The following is a 17,774-nucleotide window of genomic DNA, read 5'->3' as shown; positions in this document are numbered from 1 at the left end:
GGTACAGTTACAGATTTATACACTTTTGTGCTTATACTTCCCTCATACAAAGTTCGGGAATCCATCCCTTCACCAGTGCCCATTCTCCACCACCCGTAAACCCGGCGTCCCTCCCACCCTCCCCAATCCCATCTCCCCCCCACCCCACCCTGCCACTGTGGCAGGGCATTCCCTTCTGTTTTCTCTCTCTAATTAGCTCTTGTGGTTTGCAATAAAGGTGTTGAGTGGCCGCTGTGCTCAGTCTCTAGCCCTCATTCAGCCCGCAACTCCCTTCCCCCACATGGCCTTCAACTACAATGTAGTTGGTGATCGCTTCTCTGAGTTGCCCTTTCCCCGGAACGTGAGGCCAGCCGCGAAGCCATGGGGTCAACCTCCTGGTACTTATTTCTACAGTTCTTGGGTATTAGTCTCCCACTCTGATATTCTAAATACCATAGATGAGTGCAGTCTTTCTATGTCTGTCTCTCTCTTTCTGACTCATTTCACTCAGCATGAAACTTTTCATGCCCATCCACTTAACTACAAAATTCTTGACTTCCTTTTTTCTAACAGCTGCATAGTATTCCATTGTATAGATGTACCAAAGTTTCCTCAACCAGTAGGGATGACTGGTTTTAAATTGTGACCTGCAAGTGACAGAGATAAGCTGGGAGTATTATTTTACTTTATCCTCAATATAAAAAGTTGTGGAGATTATATTAACATTTATAATTTAAAAACAATGGTTTGAGCATGAAAAGTACTAAAAACTCAGTTACACTGAGGCTATTGGTTTGATTGTCTTTACTTCATTGGATATAAATTATTAACAGTAGTAGTGTATTCTCTTGAAAAGCCTTTCATTCTAGATACATTTTTTCTTGACAAAATGTGATTAAAAGACTCCAGAATGTCATGCAAAATATAAACATATAGTGTCTTTCCATTAATGGTTACAAAACCTAAAGCAGTAATTATTCCATTAAATTGGCATGATTTGTGGTAGGTAAATAGTTAAGAATGAAGGAGATTTTCATTTCCATCTACAAAATTACTTAACTCATCCTTAATTGTCCCATTATATCTCAAAATCACACAACTTACCTTTAGTTGTTTTTCTTTGGTATTATAGGTGAGAAAATTCAATTATCTGAACAAACCATGATCTTTTACATTTATCCCTGAGAATTGTGAGATTTTTCAGGGTTTACTTTATGAATCTTGACACAGTGCTTTTTTTTTTCTGTTCTAGGGTTGTGTTGTCCTTTTTGTCTCCAGGTGATAATCAAGCTATCAAATCATATTCTAAACTAAGTATTCCCTATATATGTTGCTATCAATTTTTTTTTGGGTCACACCTGGCTCTGCACTCAGGAATTACCCCTGGCAGTGCTCAGGGTACCATATGGGATGCTGGGAATCGAACACTGGTTGGCCGCATGCAAGGCCAACACCCTACCCGCTGTGCTATCTCTCCAGCCCCTGTTGCTTTCATTATGTTTAGGCTGTTTGCATTACTTATGTTGGACTTGAAGCCATACCCAGAGGCACTCAAGGATTTCCAGCTTGGTGCTCCCGGGTTGACACTGGCAGTGCTTGGGGTTCGTGCATCAAAGGAGATCAGACCCGGGACTCTTGCATTCACAACACGCCCTCCAGTGCTTTGACATATCTTCCAAACTCCTATTATTTGTAGACTTTTTTTTAATTTTAAAACTTACTAAGATTTAAGGGGCCAGAAGTATAGTACAGGCCTTAAGGTTTTTTGCCTTACATGCAATCAGTTTCAGTTCAATCTTCAGTCCCTCCTATGTCATGTGGTCCCTTGGGTACAACCAAGAGTGATCCCTGAGCACAGAGCCAGGAGTAAGCTCTAAGTACAGAGTCTAGAGTAAGCTCTGACAACAGCTATCTATTTCTACCTTCAATTGTCAAAGGATTTTTTTCTTATTTAAAAAAAATAAATGTAGCATTCCAGAATTGTTATCAAATGTGAATTATGCGATTTTATAACAATTTTTATTTTGTCACTTGATTGAATTCACTGCATAGTGCTGGAAAGATTTTTTCCCATCCAATAATTACAATTTTGAAAATCCAATGAGTTTTATTTTTTAATACATAAATAATAGAAAGTTTAAGAAGATAGCAAAAATGTTTACAGCTCCCAGTTTCTGACCACAATACAATTTTAATGTACTTGAAAATTATTCAAATATAAGTTAAAGACAAATAATAGTCTGTGACACTAGGGGAAATAATGGTCTGAGAAACCTCAGGAATATAAAAGAAGAGTTAGTAGTCATGGGAAACAAAAAAAAAAGTTTTCAGGAACATTGAATGACAATAATGAGCTTAGTATCAAACAAACAAAGCAAGAATTATGCTTTTAAAACAAGTAAAATATCTTGGATGGATGAAATTTTTCTATAGACCACTGACATCATGCCTGTAATTTACCTTTTACTTGGTTATACTTCAGTTGTTCTTTAGGAGGACACAACACTCTGTTAGTTCATTTGTTTGGGGGTCACACCCAGCAGTGCTCAGAGCTAACTCCTGACTCTGCACTCAGGGATTATTTGGTGGGTTTCAGAACACCATATTGGGTGCTAGGAAACAAACCTAGGTCAGCCACATTCAGGTAAGCACCCTACCAGCAAAACTATCTCTCCAGCCTCAGGAGGACATGATACTTAAAAAAAATTATTTTAAACTTACTTTAGCTCCAATTAATTGGGAATAATAAGACAAACTTAGAAGTCATTTATCTAACTTGGAATTCCACAATTCAAACATGTCTGTTTTTCTTTCAAATAAAAAAGAATACACTAGAAGTAGACCTTGGGAATTAATTCTTAGAAATGATTTGCTTTCTACAGAACTCTGTGATGGGCTGTGTAAGAGTATTTGAAAATAGCTAAAAATCTTTCAATGTAAGCTCTGCTCTAGTCCAACTTGGTCATTTCAGTTATGTATGCTAGTCTCATAAATATCTGTCTGGAGAGCTCGCTGGTGTTCATTAGCTAACTGAAATCTTTCCCTTGAGAACACCTCCATGACTGTTTATATCTCACATTAACTGTCATTTTTGCACAGCTACTGCTTGTGATGGAAGATTTTTGTTGACCGGGTCTTCAGGAACTTTCCAAGCTGAACATTATCCAAAACCTTCTACATCAAGTGTGATTTGCCAGTGGATTATACGGTAGTACAACTCTATTCCTTGCTATCATGGCATAGAATACCTCTGAGGCTTTGAATCTTACCACCCCTAGTAGGCATTTATTATTTTGACAGTATTTGTGTTAGTTATGAAACAAGGTCTTCCCAGCTCTTAACCTATTCACATCTGATGCAGTAATTATGGGAATGGAAAAAAAGTGCAGTGCTCTGGTAAACAATTTAGAATTTCATCAAGAAGTAAACATACGAATATGATTTGTAAATTCCATTCCATTCCATATACAATGGAGATGTTACTGGTACCCGCTCAAGCAAATTGATGAACAACAAGGCAACAATGCTACAGTGCTACCTGGAAATATTTACCAAAATCTAAATATTTTTTAAAAAACATGAGGCATATAAATGCAAGAGGGTGTTATTCATTGTCATAAAGAAATTGTGCATTTGCAGCATTGATGATCCTTGAAGACATTCGACTCAGGAAAATATGCCCCTCACAGAATGGCAAATGCTGAGTGATTCTATTTTTGTAAGAAGCATCTAAAGTATTCAGACTCATGGAGACAGGAAGTACAATAGTTATCGACATGATTTGGGGAGGATGAACTAGGAAATTATATTCAGTCGGTATAGAGCTTTGATCATGCAGGTAAATGTTTTCCAGAGATTAGCTCTATATCATAGTGCTTATCATTACTGTACTGGAAACTTGAACTTTGGCTGAGTGCTGATTTTCTATTATGTACTTTAAAATCACTATATGAAAATTACTTGCAAATCCGTAATGCATTAAGAATTGCAAAACTGCTACTATTATGGTGATTTACTTTTTTCTTTTATTTTAGTGTAAACCAAGGACTTTCCATTGAACTGAAATTCAATTCCTTTAATACATTCTATATGGATATATTAGATATTTATGAAGGTGTGGGTTCAAACAAGATTTTAAGAGGTAAGTCGAAAGAACTGTAAATTCCATTAACAAAAATGAAAACACATTGGAAACGTCAGAGTTACATGTTTTTCTTTGATTCTGAACTGAATATAGACTAGCAATTTAAGTTGCTGAAAGGAGGGAGGTCCTCGTGAAAAAAGCTTTAGAGTTTAATACTGGTCCTCATGATAAAACTTTAGATTTTAATATTCCATGTTATTAATCTTCAAAATATTTAAATAAATAGTTGCTAATTTACATTATCATTATGTAATTGATGTCTTAAAAGTCATAGAATTTTCCAAAAAATATAATTATGTCTTTGCTTATTATGCTTTGCTGAAATTTTACTCCCTACTATAGAAAGTTCATGCAAACTCTAAAAACTGTTCTCTGACAAAGTGTAGACAATAAGAGTACAAATCACTTTTACTATTTTTAGTCTGCGCTTTACTCAAGAGTCTCTTATAAGATTACTCTAATAAAGTGAGCAAAACAAAATGCAAGCTTGGTAAATGGTAAGAGTGGGTATTACTGGTATGTTTATTACATACTAATTTATCATTATGAACTCAGACATTGATAGAAAAGGGATGTACTATTAATATATAGCTATTGGATTTTTTTATTTGATCCCCAAATTTATAAATCTATTTTGAGTAACCAACAGATATTAGTGAAATTTCTGGAAGAAGTATAATTATGATATAGAAATAACGTCCAAGTAATAGCTAGTTTTCTCACTCTTTGGAGGAATTAGAATTAAATTAAGAAAATAATTAAAATAAGGTCTAAAATGATGGTTGCTATTACTTTAAATAAAAAATGCATTTAGTTTAAGTCCAAAGCAAAGAGATGATATTCCTCTTGTGTACTGTCAATCCAGGTTCAATCCCCAGCATCCTATATGATCCCTTGAGCCCACCAGGAAAATTCCTGAGTGAAGAGCCAGTAGTAATCCCTGCTCATTACTAGACATAGCCCCAAATTCAATAAATAAAAAAGCATCTATTTTAATTTTGCTTGTACTAAAAAATAAATCCTTTATAATGATTGAACCTGATAAATATTTAAATATGATCACACATGAATTTTAAAAATTATTATGGGATGACATCCAGTGGTACTTAAGGACACAAACATCTTATTGAGTCTTATTGTGCCTGAGACTGAACCTAGGATCTCACACATGTAAGACGTGTGTTCTGCCTCTGGGGCTATGACCATCTTTGGGAGGCATTGATATGGCTTCACTATACAGGGTGATTTGTATTAAAATGAATTACTATATTCAGTATACTTAAGTAAGTACATATCATGAGTCTAAATGATGTCTATGGAACTATTGTTAGAGACAGAAATAGGAACCTCAAACAGTGTGACTTTTCATGCAATAATATATTTGTCATTGGACTTTCAAAGTTTTAGAACAAACATGAGTACATTTAGATGATATAATATATATGTGATTTTTAACTTAAAAATAAGAAATGACAGTGTTAAACATGCATCGTTAAAGTAAATTTAAATTTTAAATGCAATATCATGTCTTCAGTATCTAACATAATGCCTCATATATTATAAAACCAAGTGTTTTAAGTTAACCTAACAAATTGACATTAGGTGATATTATAATATTCCAACTCCAAGAATGTATAGCATTTCTCAAAACTTGAAAATGTGTTGTTTGAGATATGACAATCCTTTTCACCTTACTTCATAGTACCATTCTTTTCAAAATATTTTTAGAAAGCTCTATTTATGTTGTATATATGCACATGATTTACTTAAATTTTGTTTTATTTTGTTTGTTTTGGGGTCACACCAGGCGTTGATCAAGGGTTACTCCTGGTTCTGCACTCAGAAATTACTCCTGGTGGTGCTTGGGTGACCGTATAGATGCTGGGGGTTAAACCCAGGTCAGCACATCCAGGGGAAATGCCCCACCCGCTGTACCATTGCTCCAGCCCTAGTTTTAAATTTTAAATCAATAGTACACAGTCAAACATAATTATTTCATTTATCATTGAAAATATGTAGGTATTTTAATAAAAATTATGAGAGGTAAAATTGTGTAGAGACATTGTGGCATCAGAGAATTTGGTATCAGAGAATACCAGAGAATATCTGGTATCAGAGAATTTCTATATTCTTGATTAAGTAAGAAGAAGGTGGTCATTGCATGGATAAGGAGTTCAGTAGTGACTCTCTCAAATGGTTTTGAGAGTAAAAATAGATCAGAATAGAGTGGCAGGAAACTTAGTCCAAGTATTTTCTTTGAGATTAAATGATGAAAGTATGTTTACTTTTGAAGCTGTAATGATTACCACTGCTTAGTTGGAAACCATAAAAGATGGCAATTTTCTTTTGTTCTGTGTTCTTTATTTTTTTTTTCAGAAAAATTCATAGATATGATTACCCATCTTTAGAGAAAGAAATAGAAATGGTTTCTGTGAGCACTTTGAAATTGATTTCAAATTGTCAAATCTTGAAAATCATTTCTAAGAGTGTGCCTCTTATATTTTTTATATTCCAAGTGCTTAGTTCTAGGTTTATTCCTTTTATACCAAAACCACATCCCTAATAATATATTATACTATAGCAGTTAAGACCATACTTTTAACTACAGCAAAATAAACATGTACTGTTTTTTCTAAAAATAATAATAACCATAACAGACCATCCTGAATAATAAATAAAAAATGATCCTATTATGAATGTAGAATTAAAGCACTGTAGCACTGTCATCCTGTCGTTCATCAATTTGCTTGAGCAGGCACCAGTAACGTCTCCATTTTGAGACTTGTTGTTACTGTTTTTGGCATATCGAATATGCCATGGGTAGCTTGCCAGGCTCTGCCATGTGGGCAGAATACTCTCGGTAGCTTGTTGGACTCTCCAAGAGGCAGGAGGAATCAAACCCGGGTCAGCTGAATGCAAAGCAAATGCCCTACCCGCTGTGCTATCGCTCCAGTCCAGAATGCAAGAATATATAAAAATATTTTTAAAAGCAAAAAGAATTTTTGTAAAAGTTTGTGCTAATATTAGAAGTTTTAGGTAAATTAGAAGTACACCTTTATTTGTCTCTGTCCATAGGAATATGTTATATGGAAATGGGGATGTTTTAAATTTTTAGATTTTTTTTAAGTTTTTTAAAAATTTTATAAGTTAGTTCACAATATTTGATTAAACTTAATATTCAAACACCAATCCCACCACCATTAACCTTTCCTACCACAAATTCAGGATTTTTCCATCCCAAGCCCCAATCCCTGTCGCAAGACACAACCAAAATAATATACTTTTTATTGCCAGATCATACACATACAAGGCAAACACCCTGCCTACTGTACAATCACTTAGGCCCCTAACCTTTACTCTTGAACTTGTTGCTTATAGATGTGAATTAATGTTTTCAGTATGTGCATTATTTTAATTTTATAGCACCAGCTTCATTAATAAAGAAATTTAAATGCCAGGGATAATTTTCAGGGCCTCACACCTGCAACATGTGTACTTTACCACTAAGCTATGCCCACAACAATCTGCTTAATCCCAGTACAGATATATAACATTCTTTTGTAACTTTCTTTTTGCCTAAAATTTTCTGTATTATATAACTATAAGCCTATGTATAGGATGGAGCGATAGCACAGCAGGTAGGGCGTTTGCCTTGCACGCAGCCAATTCGGATTCAATTCCTCCATCCCTCTTAGAGAGTTTGGCAAGCTACCGAGAGTATCCTGCCCTCATGGTAGAGCCTGGCAAGCTACCTGTGGTGTATTCTATATGCCCAAAACAGTAACAATAAGTTTTTACTTACAAAAAAGTGTTCATATAGGAAAGAGTGTAAAGATTGTTCTATTTTGGCAGGAGCCATTTAACAAGTTGTTGAAGTTTGGGTGATGTGAGCTTTTGTGTATATATATATATATATATATATATATGCACATATATATGCATATACATATGAAAATATGGGGGCCATTTAAAGTGTTAGTTTTCTTAGAAGCGTTCAAAGGTTCCCCAGTCACAACATCTAGAAAAATTTAGGATTTGTTTCTCCCAAATACTTGGCTGCCATGGTATTTCTTCTATATAGATTAGTTCTAAGCTAATTGTTATTCATCAATATACATTATTATTTACATTAAGGAAAAACCTGGCTTTTTTATTTTCTGTGTCATCAACACTTAGCACTATAATACATTAATTGGTAAAATGATTCTCATATCTCGACAAAAAAAATCAAAGTCACAGAAATCATTTAAAACAATTTCTGCATTTTTAATTTATAATCCAGTTGGGGAGATAAAAAAAGAACAATAGCTAAAATCCTTCAAACATTTATTATAAACCACTAAGTGTGGCACATAGACATTATTTATTTTAGTAAATCTTTCAAGAAAATTATTATATTTCTACAATAGAGGAAACAACTGAGGCACCAAGAAGTTTCTAAGACATGGATACAGGATTATATATCATACTGTTTCTCTGATCTTAATTGCTACTCTTTAGGTCCTTCCTAGATAAATAACACACAGAGGAAAAAGTGTAAATTTTTTTTTAATTGTGTCGAATCAGCCTTTCATTCATTTGGCATTATTTTGGGGTTCTAGAATTATATCAGTAGACAGTCGGTAAAACTCTCGTATTATTGTGGAAAAAATAGCTTAATAGCAATTTTTTAAATTCGTATGTTTCTTAGAGTCACTTTTTCAATAAAGAATGTATATTTCCCTTTCATATGTATGTCTGTAGCATATATAGCAAATAATTTAAAATAAACATGTATATATTAAACCAGAAATATATAAAATAATGACATTTTCAATGTTTATAACAGTAATTTTATTAGTTATCCTAGGACTAGTTCCTTTAGCTTAGTTAGTTTCAGAAACTGAATGATCAGGGGACTGGAGCAATAGCACAGCGGGTAGGGCGTTTGCCTTGCATGCGGTCGACCCGGGTTCAATTCCCAGCGTCCCATATGGTCTCCCGAGCACTGCCAGGAGTAATTCCTGAGTGCATGAGCCAGGTGTAACCCCTGTGCATCGATGGGTGTGACCCAAAACTAACAAAAAGAACCTGAATGATCAGTACGTTGATAGATTGATGAACAGATGAAGAGATCAATAGATGAATAGAGAAATATATACATTATAACGGTTTTCAAATCCAGGTGTAACCCCTGTGATTCTATGGGTATGACGTAAAACAAACTAACAAAAAAAAACTAAATGATTAGCACGTTGTTAGATTGATGGACAGATGAAGAGATCAATAGATGAATAGAGAAATATATACATTATAACGGTTTTCAAATTTTATTTTGTAGCTTCTCTCTCAGAAAGGAATCCTGGCACAATTAGGATCTTTTCCAACCAAGTAACTGCCTCCTTTCTAATACAATCTGATGAAAATGACTATGTTGGGTTTAATGCAACATACACTGCTTTTGACAGCAGAGCTCTTAATAGTAAGTATTTCTTATTTTTTAGGCTTTCAGTTTTAAGAGCATTTAAATTAAGTAATGCAATCTTAAAATTAGTAGGAGAAAAATTTAGAAAAACAACATCTTTTGGGGGGTGGGGGATTTTGGCCACACTTGGTAGTGCTCAGAAGTTATTTTACTGGCTCAGTGGCCAGGGATCATTCCCAGCAGGGTTCAGGAGACCCTCGGGATTGCTGGGTTAAGAACAGGTGAAGCCTAGTGCCTTTGCTGCTGCACCATCTCTATGGATCATTTATTCTTTAACAAAAATCCCTTATGTATGCCTTTTTCCTTCTGAAAGAAATAAAGAAATCATTTTCAAATTGGATTCTTTTGATGCCCTTCAAAGAACAGACAAATTTAAAAACATTCCAAATCAGCATAAAATGAATTAAAATTTTATATTGAACAAGTATTTAAAGTTAAACATAGCATAAAATTAATATAAGAATTGTTAGCATCAACTTAGTTTTTATCAGAATATTAAATTTAGCAAGAAGTAAAGAAAAGAAAAAGAGGTGAACTAACAGATGCAAAATATACTTGATTTGCATATACAAATATGTCTTGAAATATACAAAATTATCTTGAAAAATCCATAATAGGGTATGAGAAACATTAGTTTAACTAAATCGGAAATATAATCCTGTTTTTTAATTTAAACAGAATGAGATAATTAAATAGTAATTGTTTCTGCGATTGCTTCTTACTTATAATCTATAAAATTTCATATTATTTTCCCTGTATCACTGTATTACTGTCATCCCGTGGTTCATCAATTTGCTCAAGCAGGCGCCAGTATCGTCTTCATTTATACCTGCACATGCTAGAGTAGCCCAATGGTGTCTATTTGCTCCAGAAACATGAAGAGCATGTTGTTGTTACTGTCTTTTGCATATCAAATACATCACAAGTAGCTTGCCAGGCTCTGCCGTATGGGAAAAATAAATAAGTAAATAAATAAATAAATAAATAAATAAATAAAGAGGCATTTGCGGCCGTGCTCCAGGAAAAATTTAATTTATACAGCAAATCTATATTAGGATTCAATTTGAAGTGTTCCTTCTTTTCTTATTTTGAATTACAGACTATGAGAAAATTAATTGTAATTTTGAAGATGGCTTTTGTTTCTGGATCCAGGATCTAAATGACGATAATGAGTGGGAAAGGATCCAGGGGTACACCTTTCCTCCGTCAACTGGACCAAATTTTGACCATACTTTTGGCAACTTTTCAGGTATAGTTCATATTTAATTCATGAATCAAAGAGAGTACTATATACTTTAAATACTCTGCAATTTAGATAAACAAGTGTGAAACATAGAGTAGCCTCTTCATAGTTCCTTTTTAAAAAGTTCGTGGGGTGCTAACTGCATTTGAAGGCAAAGTTGTGTAAAATGAGCACATATCAACAAGTTTAAAATTCATCAGATATTAAATCGAGACCATTAGAGAAAAATAGACTTAGTCTTCACCACTTTTAAATAGATTGACTTGTGTAAGATAATTAACTTTTAGAATTTTGTATGCTTTGCCCTAGTTTACAATCTTATTGTTCATTTCTAGTGCGTAGATATATGAGCGATTTAAAAAAAATGTTTCTCTTTTTCCTCTAAAGTATTTCTTTTTTATTTTTTTCAGACATCAATTTGTGTCACTGACTTTTAAATTTTATTAAATTATCTTGAGCTGTAAAGTTACAAAGTTATCCAGAATTGTTTCAGGTGTACAATGTTCCAACACCAATCCCTTCTCCATTGTCCCCAGTCTCCTTCCTGCCCGCAACCAACCTCTCTGACAGGCACTTTTGTCTTTTAGTTCGATTGATTTTTAAGGGTATTTTATTTATTTATTTATTTATTTATTTATTTATTTATTTATTTATTTTCTATCTATGAATAAAATAATTTGGCAATTGTCTTTCACTTACTAGCTGATTGACTTTGAATTATCACATAAATTCCATATTACTGCGAAAAGCACAATTTTATCCTTTATAATAGTAAATAGTATGCCACTGAATGTAATTATTTCATTCAGTCATTCTCCAGTAAGCACGGAAGTCGATTTTATATTTTGATTATTGTGAATAATGCTGCTGTGACATAGGGATACTCATATTCTTTTGAATTCATAAATTACATGCTTCAGATAAATGCACATGATTTTTTCGAGGGGGGAGGGATAATATTTTAGCTCCACTTTTAGTTAGTCGGGGTTTTTGTTTGTTTATTTTCAAATTTGCATTTTGTGCCACACCAAGATGTTTTCCAGTTCAAGATAATCTCTGGAAAGCTCAGGGGACCACATTAGATGGCAAGGAATAAACTTGGGTTAGCTGTGTGTGAAGCAAGTGCCTTGGCCACTGTAATACCTTTTCAGTCATTTTTAGTTTGTGAAGGTACTTTGATCCTGTTTTCTTGAGTCTCCACCATCGGCATGTACAAGAGTTTTTTCTTTGGTTTTGTTGTTCCCTGCCATTTTTAAATAGACCATATGATTTTCATTGTTCCAACAATCAGAAAAATTTAACAATATTATATGCCTATTATTTTTCTGTATCTATTTTAAAGAAGTGTCTATTTAGGTCATTTTCCATTTTGTGATTTAATTTGTTTGTCTTTGCTGTTGAGCTGTGTGTTTGTATTATATATTTTTAGATACCTACCCTTATCAGATGCATTATAGATAAATATATGCTTCCAATTAGTTGGTTGTCCTTTTGTTAATATGATAGTTTATTTTGATTTGTATTGTTTTAATTTGTTGTCATCCCTTTTATTTATTTATTATTTATGTGATCCTTGCCATTAGACTTGAGTTAACACCAAATATAGCACTAAAGTCTAAATTCCTAGAAAACACCTTCTATGTATACTTTCATAAATTTTGTGGCCGAATATATATACTTATATGTGTTATATAGATGCATATATGTGTGTTTAAGCATGTATAAATATACACACATATGTACTAATCCATTTGAGGCAATTTTTGTGTGTGGCATAAAAAGTACTTTTTTTACATATGGCTTCCAAGTTTTCCTAATAATTCTGAAAATTAGAATTTGATTGTCAGTTTGTCTCATCAGAAAATCATACTCTGATGAGAACTTTAAGAAATTTTTACATATATAAATATATTACTTCATAGAAAAGGTGCTAAAAATTATCAAAATTTATGATGTGAGATCACCTGATTGGTTTAAAGGGATGCCCGTCCAAAGAAAATAGAGAAAATAGGGGTACTAGAGTTCAGAGTATAATGAGTTTTCTATGAATTTTGCTTTTTCTTGTCAATTAATAAAAGACAGTGGATGTTCCCGAGTATATCACTGATAGAATTATCACTTATTGGAAGAATGTAGTTTGAAGGGCTAGAATTTTAGCAGGAATACAGTTTAAAATTCTATTGTCTAAATAATAGATGGAAATGATAATTTTGGACAGAACTGAGTGTTGAAAGTAGGCAAAGGGATATACATGAAAACCTTTCAGTATCTGCACTGCAAAACATATGGCCCCAGATAAGAGAGAACGAGAAAACATTGCCCACCACAGAGGCAGGCAAGGGAGTTGGAGAGGGAAACTGAGAAACTGGGACCATTGGTAGGTGGAATACACACTGGTGAAGGGATGAGTATTGGAACATTACAAGACCAAAAGCCAATCATGAACAATTTTGTAACGAGTATCTCACTGTGATTCAATTAAAAAATAAATAAATAATTTTAAACTAAAAAAAAAAAACTAATTTATTGTCTAACCAGAGAAGGACTTGGGGGACTTTTAAGTCTACAGAGCAGGTAGAATTAGAAATGAAATTCTGAATACAGTCTTAAAATAAATCAATAGGATCCTCTTAAATTAGTTATCAGACTAGATTCACAGACAAAATAAAGGTAATATACTCTGCAGAGATGGCCAATCCCAAAAGACAAGAAACATTAGCATTGAAAAATATGACATGCATAATCTCATATATCACTCATTTTGGTTGAATAGGTAATTTCCCAGGGCTTGATTCTCTATGGATATATGAATAATCTGCGCAGTTGAAGACTAACACTTTAGTGATAATCATAAAGTCCTCTAAAGAAGTTCGCCTAAAGTAGTGATATAATTTGACCACTTTTTTTCCCCTTTGCTATAATAAAAAATAATTTCTTTATCATCCTTGGATAAGAGTAGTCAGAGAAAAGTGTATAAAGCATTTATATCTATTGACGATGACAGATACCTTTTATGTAGTTGAAATCTTTGATGTTCAAATTATCATTTTTTTCTACTTTCATGTCATCATTACCAGACATAAAATAATTCCACTGATGTTTGAAGAATATAAGCACATTACAGGTGAAAAGTAGTTTCTGCTTGCTAACAGATTTCATAATTAAAGAAAGAAGTTGAAACTGACCAAAGTAAAGCAGGTTGAATGTCAGGCGGAGGTTTTAAATAGTTGGGCCGGAAATGGAGTCTCGGGAGAAAGTTGTGTAGCAGGAGTTATTTAAAATTAGACAACTCAGAGCAGTTCAGTGCCCACCAGGGACAGCAGGGTAATGAGAATGGGTGATAAGACTTAATAGGTCTTCCTCAACTCTCGTACCGATAATTTCATAATCTACCAGTCATCTACCTCTCCAAGGGCATTTTACTTCCAACCTGCTTTTTCATGTGTCAGAGCATCCAACCTCTGAAATGGAAGAGAATTAAATCCCTCCTGCTGTTCCTCTTATCCATAGAGGGCTTTTTTTGTTCTTCACTTTCACTCTAAATGACAGGAAAATCTAAATGAAACAGATAAACTTTGAATTAACACCACCTTTGAAAGAATATCTAAGCCCCATAACTTTTTGAGTCTTTGTGAAGGACTCTCCTGGTAGAGCACCAGCTCCTACACCTCTGCACTGTGTATGCTTTGGAGTTTCTTTGTACCTGTTAGCAGCAAAGGAAATTGGTGGAAACTGCCATTGATGCTGGGGAGCATCTTAGGAGGCTTAGAAGTGGGCCATTTGTTCAGAACTTTCAGGCAAAATGAGGTTAGTAACATGTGAGAACTTCAGAAATGTTGGGGTCACAAAAGGGTAGGAAAATGCAAAGAAACTTTTTCTTTGTTGGCCATTTCCAATGAAATCATAATGGTTTTTAACACTTGGGGGTCAGCTTAGTATAGTAGTAAGGATCATTAAAATATGGACACTAAAGTCTTAACTAGGTTTAAATATGAGCCTTGACATTTGGAAAAGATTTCCACCCTCTCTCTCTCTCCTCTCTCTTTCTCTTCCAGCCCTCTCTCTCTGCTTCTGCTTCTTTCTCTTTATCTCTCTCTCCCTCCTTCCCTCTCTTCCTCTCTCTGCCTCAATCTCCTCATCTGATAATTAAACCTGGCTTTAGAATCTTTTATAAACCAAAATGAATTATGATTTGCAGAGGGGGTAGAGACTAGAAACTGTGTGCACTTGAAAATTGTTATAGAAATGTTATAGCTATTTTCCTTTCATATCACAAATGTATTCAGTACAAGCAAATTGGTGTAGTGCAGTTCTGAAGAGTATGCTGGGGGAGAAAATAGTTTTATTGCTCAATTTACAAGAGTGTAATTAGGTATTTTAGATACCTGCATTTAATATAACATACACTTCTCTAAAAGAAATGTAACTTCAGTGTTTCCAAAGTAATATTATCTTCATTTCTGGTTTCTTTTTTCCCCCTGTAATGTTGAACTTTAGAAAATCACATTACTTATGCTGTTATACTTCCTGAGTTTGGACCATATTTCACTCTAAAATTTTCAACAATTTTCTACACAAAAGAGTTCAACGTGTGATTAAATTAACAAATTCCATCAATTTTCTGAGTTTGGGGCTAACTCTAAATTTAATTCCAATATTTCAAAGATGTTCAAGAAAGTTGGAAGATGTTTTTAAAACCATGATTTCACCATATAAATCTCCATATAGTTATGGGAATATAAACTTTGTAGTATTTCAGTAGATTCCAAAATGTTAAAAATAAGTCAAATTAGCGCAGCATGCATGTATAAAACAAAGCACAGTTAATTCAAAGAATTAAAAACTGAAGCTTCGTCGTCAAAGTCGAGCACTAAAATTTACATATTACATATCATGAATATGTAAACAGTATACGATAATTAGCTTAAGAGGTGTTGAATTACCACCAAAAATTCACGGAAAGGAATGGTCACTTCAAATTGTAAGAACTGATAATCTTTCTGAAAGAGATGGCAATTTCATTTCACTGACCTGAAATATTAGTGAACTTATATTATTAGTGACAGATACAACTATAAACGTTAAAAAAAAAACACACATACTCACGCAAAAGTTATCACAGGCCTCGAAGCTAAAACTTGATAATGGGTACATAGAAGCAGAACTCTATAGGAGGCTGTGGTGCTGGGATCTTTTAAGATGAAATGCTAATATTAATAGTTTTGCAATCTATACTGTGCCTGAAATAAAATGAGTAATTTCTAGAATTATTTTGTTATTTAATGAATTATAATAGGTATGATTTACCGACCCAAAGAGGTGGAACATGACATTAGGCGATTGCCTTGAACTCAGCCGACCGGGTTTAATCCCCGGTATCCAAAACACTTCCAGCAGTTACCCTTGAGCACAAAGCCAAGAGTAAGCATTGAGAGGCAGAAAGAGAGAGAAAAAGAGAAAATGGAACAGAGGGTGGAAGGACAGAAGGAAAGAAGGAAGGAAGGAAGGAATGAAGAAAGGAAGGAAAAGCAGAGAAAATTGTACTGAAATTAAGAGGTCTCAAACATCAGACTGTATATGCTTCACTGTGAAATAAGAATATACTAAACTATGCTAAGTAAAGGGCCAGATAGAGCACATATGAAGAAACATTATTGTTCAATGATGTATGAAAATTTGTTATAGAGGATCAAAAAACTACAAATGAGACAGTACTGGAAATCGTGACAATGATGCTCTAACTTAACTCATGTTGATATTTCATGTATATTTTTGTTTTCACTAATTTTAAGACTCATATTTTTAAAAATTTTCTTTACTTTTAATTGTTCATAAGAAAATGTTAGGCATCACAGAAATAGTTTATTATAATATAAAATATCTAATGCAGCATATTATTTTTCTGTATTCCATGGCAGGCTATTTTACATAAAATTAAAAGTATTTTGAAACTGTACTCAAGCAAAATTCACCAGGTACCAGCCACTACACATTTTATATTTTATGTGGAAAATAATGGAAAACTAATGATTATATCTTGATTAGATAAATAAATTCAAAATTATTACTGCATGATGAGCAAGTTATATATTTAAACTATTTCAGAGTATAACAATTCAACAATGAATTTGTCCAAAGATTAATTGGAAAATAGCCAATATTTATTTAATTGAAGATAGCTAGAAATATTTCTACAATAGTCTAGCTATTTCAATATTATTCTTGGGAGTCAAAATAATTTTAACAACTTCTACCTATCTAAAAAATTAAAGTTGGGCTGGAGGGTAGGGCGTACAGTGGGTAGGGTGTTTGCCTTGCACGCAGCTGACCCAGGTTCGATTCCCAGCATCCCATATGGTCCCCCGAGCACCACCAGGAGTAATTCCTGAGTGCATGAGCCAAGAGTAACACCTATGCATCGATGGGTATGACCCAAAAAGCCAATAAATAATAATAATAATTAATTAAAAAATAAGATAAATAAATAAAAATTAAAGTCTATTTAGAAAGTACTTTGATTAGGACATTTTCAAAGTGAAATTTCGAACTTTTCATCTAAACCAATCTTTAAATAGGTTTAATAACTTAACATTATAGAGCTGAAATAACAAATAACACATTAAGTACTATATGTATTTAGAAAACATTAAACAAGCATGTCTTTCTTTCTATTTTATGCTTTGTAATCTGAATCTAATGAATATTCCTCTTTTACTATATAATCCTGAAAAAGTTTACATTGCTATATCTTTGAAATTTCTTCTAGTATTTGTGTTATATTTTATTCTTAAAATGTACATTACAAATGCATGATTTGGGATTTCAGAACTAATGTTTTCTATGAAAGTTTATGTTGTAAAACTTAGAAGATATTTGATGCCAAAAATAATAATTTTAATATTTCATAAATATTTATAATAAGACCTGATTTATACAATATTTAA

General features: G+C 33.3%; 1 protein-coding gene across 1 annotated transcript in view; it reads left to right on the top strand.

Annotated features, from left to right (window-relative positions):
- The window catches only part of TMPRSS15 (transmembrane serine protease 15), a 120,249-nt gene that overhangs the window by 32,358 nt on the left and 70,117 nt on the right, over positions 1 to 17,774 (top strand). The window contains exons 7-10 of the mRNA XM_055128728.1: positions 3,079 to 3,187; positions 4,014 to 4,120; positions 9,444 to 9,584; positions 10,687 to 10,836. Of these exons, the coding sequence (XP_054984703.1) occupies positions 3,079 to 3,187; positions 4,014 to 4,120; positions 9,444 to 9,584; positions 10,687 to 10,836 (507 nt within the window). The remainder of the gene's footprint in view (positions 1 to 3,078; positions 3,188 to 4,013; positions 4,121 to 9,443; positions 9,585 to 10,686; positions 10,837 to 17,774) is intronic.

Source organism: Sorex araneus, chromosome 2 (assembly GCF_027595985.1).
Source record: "Sorex araneus isolate mSorAra2 chromosome 2, mSorAra2.pri, whole genome shotgun sequence".
NCBI lineage: Eukaryota > Metazoa > Chordata > Mammalia > Eulipotyphla > Soricidae > Sorex > Sorex araneus.
Note: the sequence above shows the minus strand (reverse complement) of the source record. Positions and strands in the feature narration are given on the sequence as shown.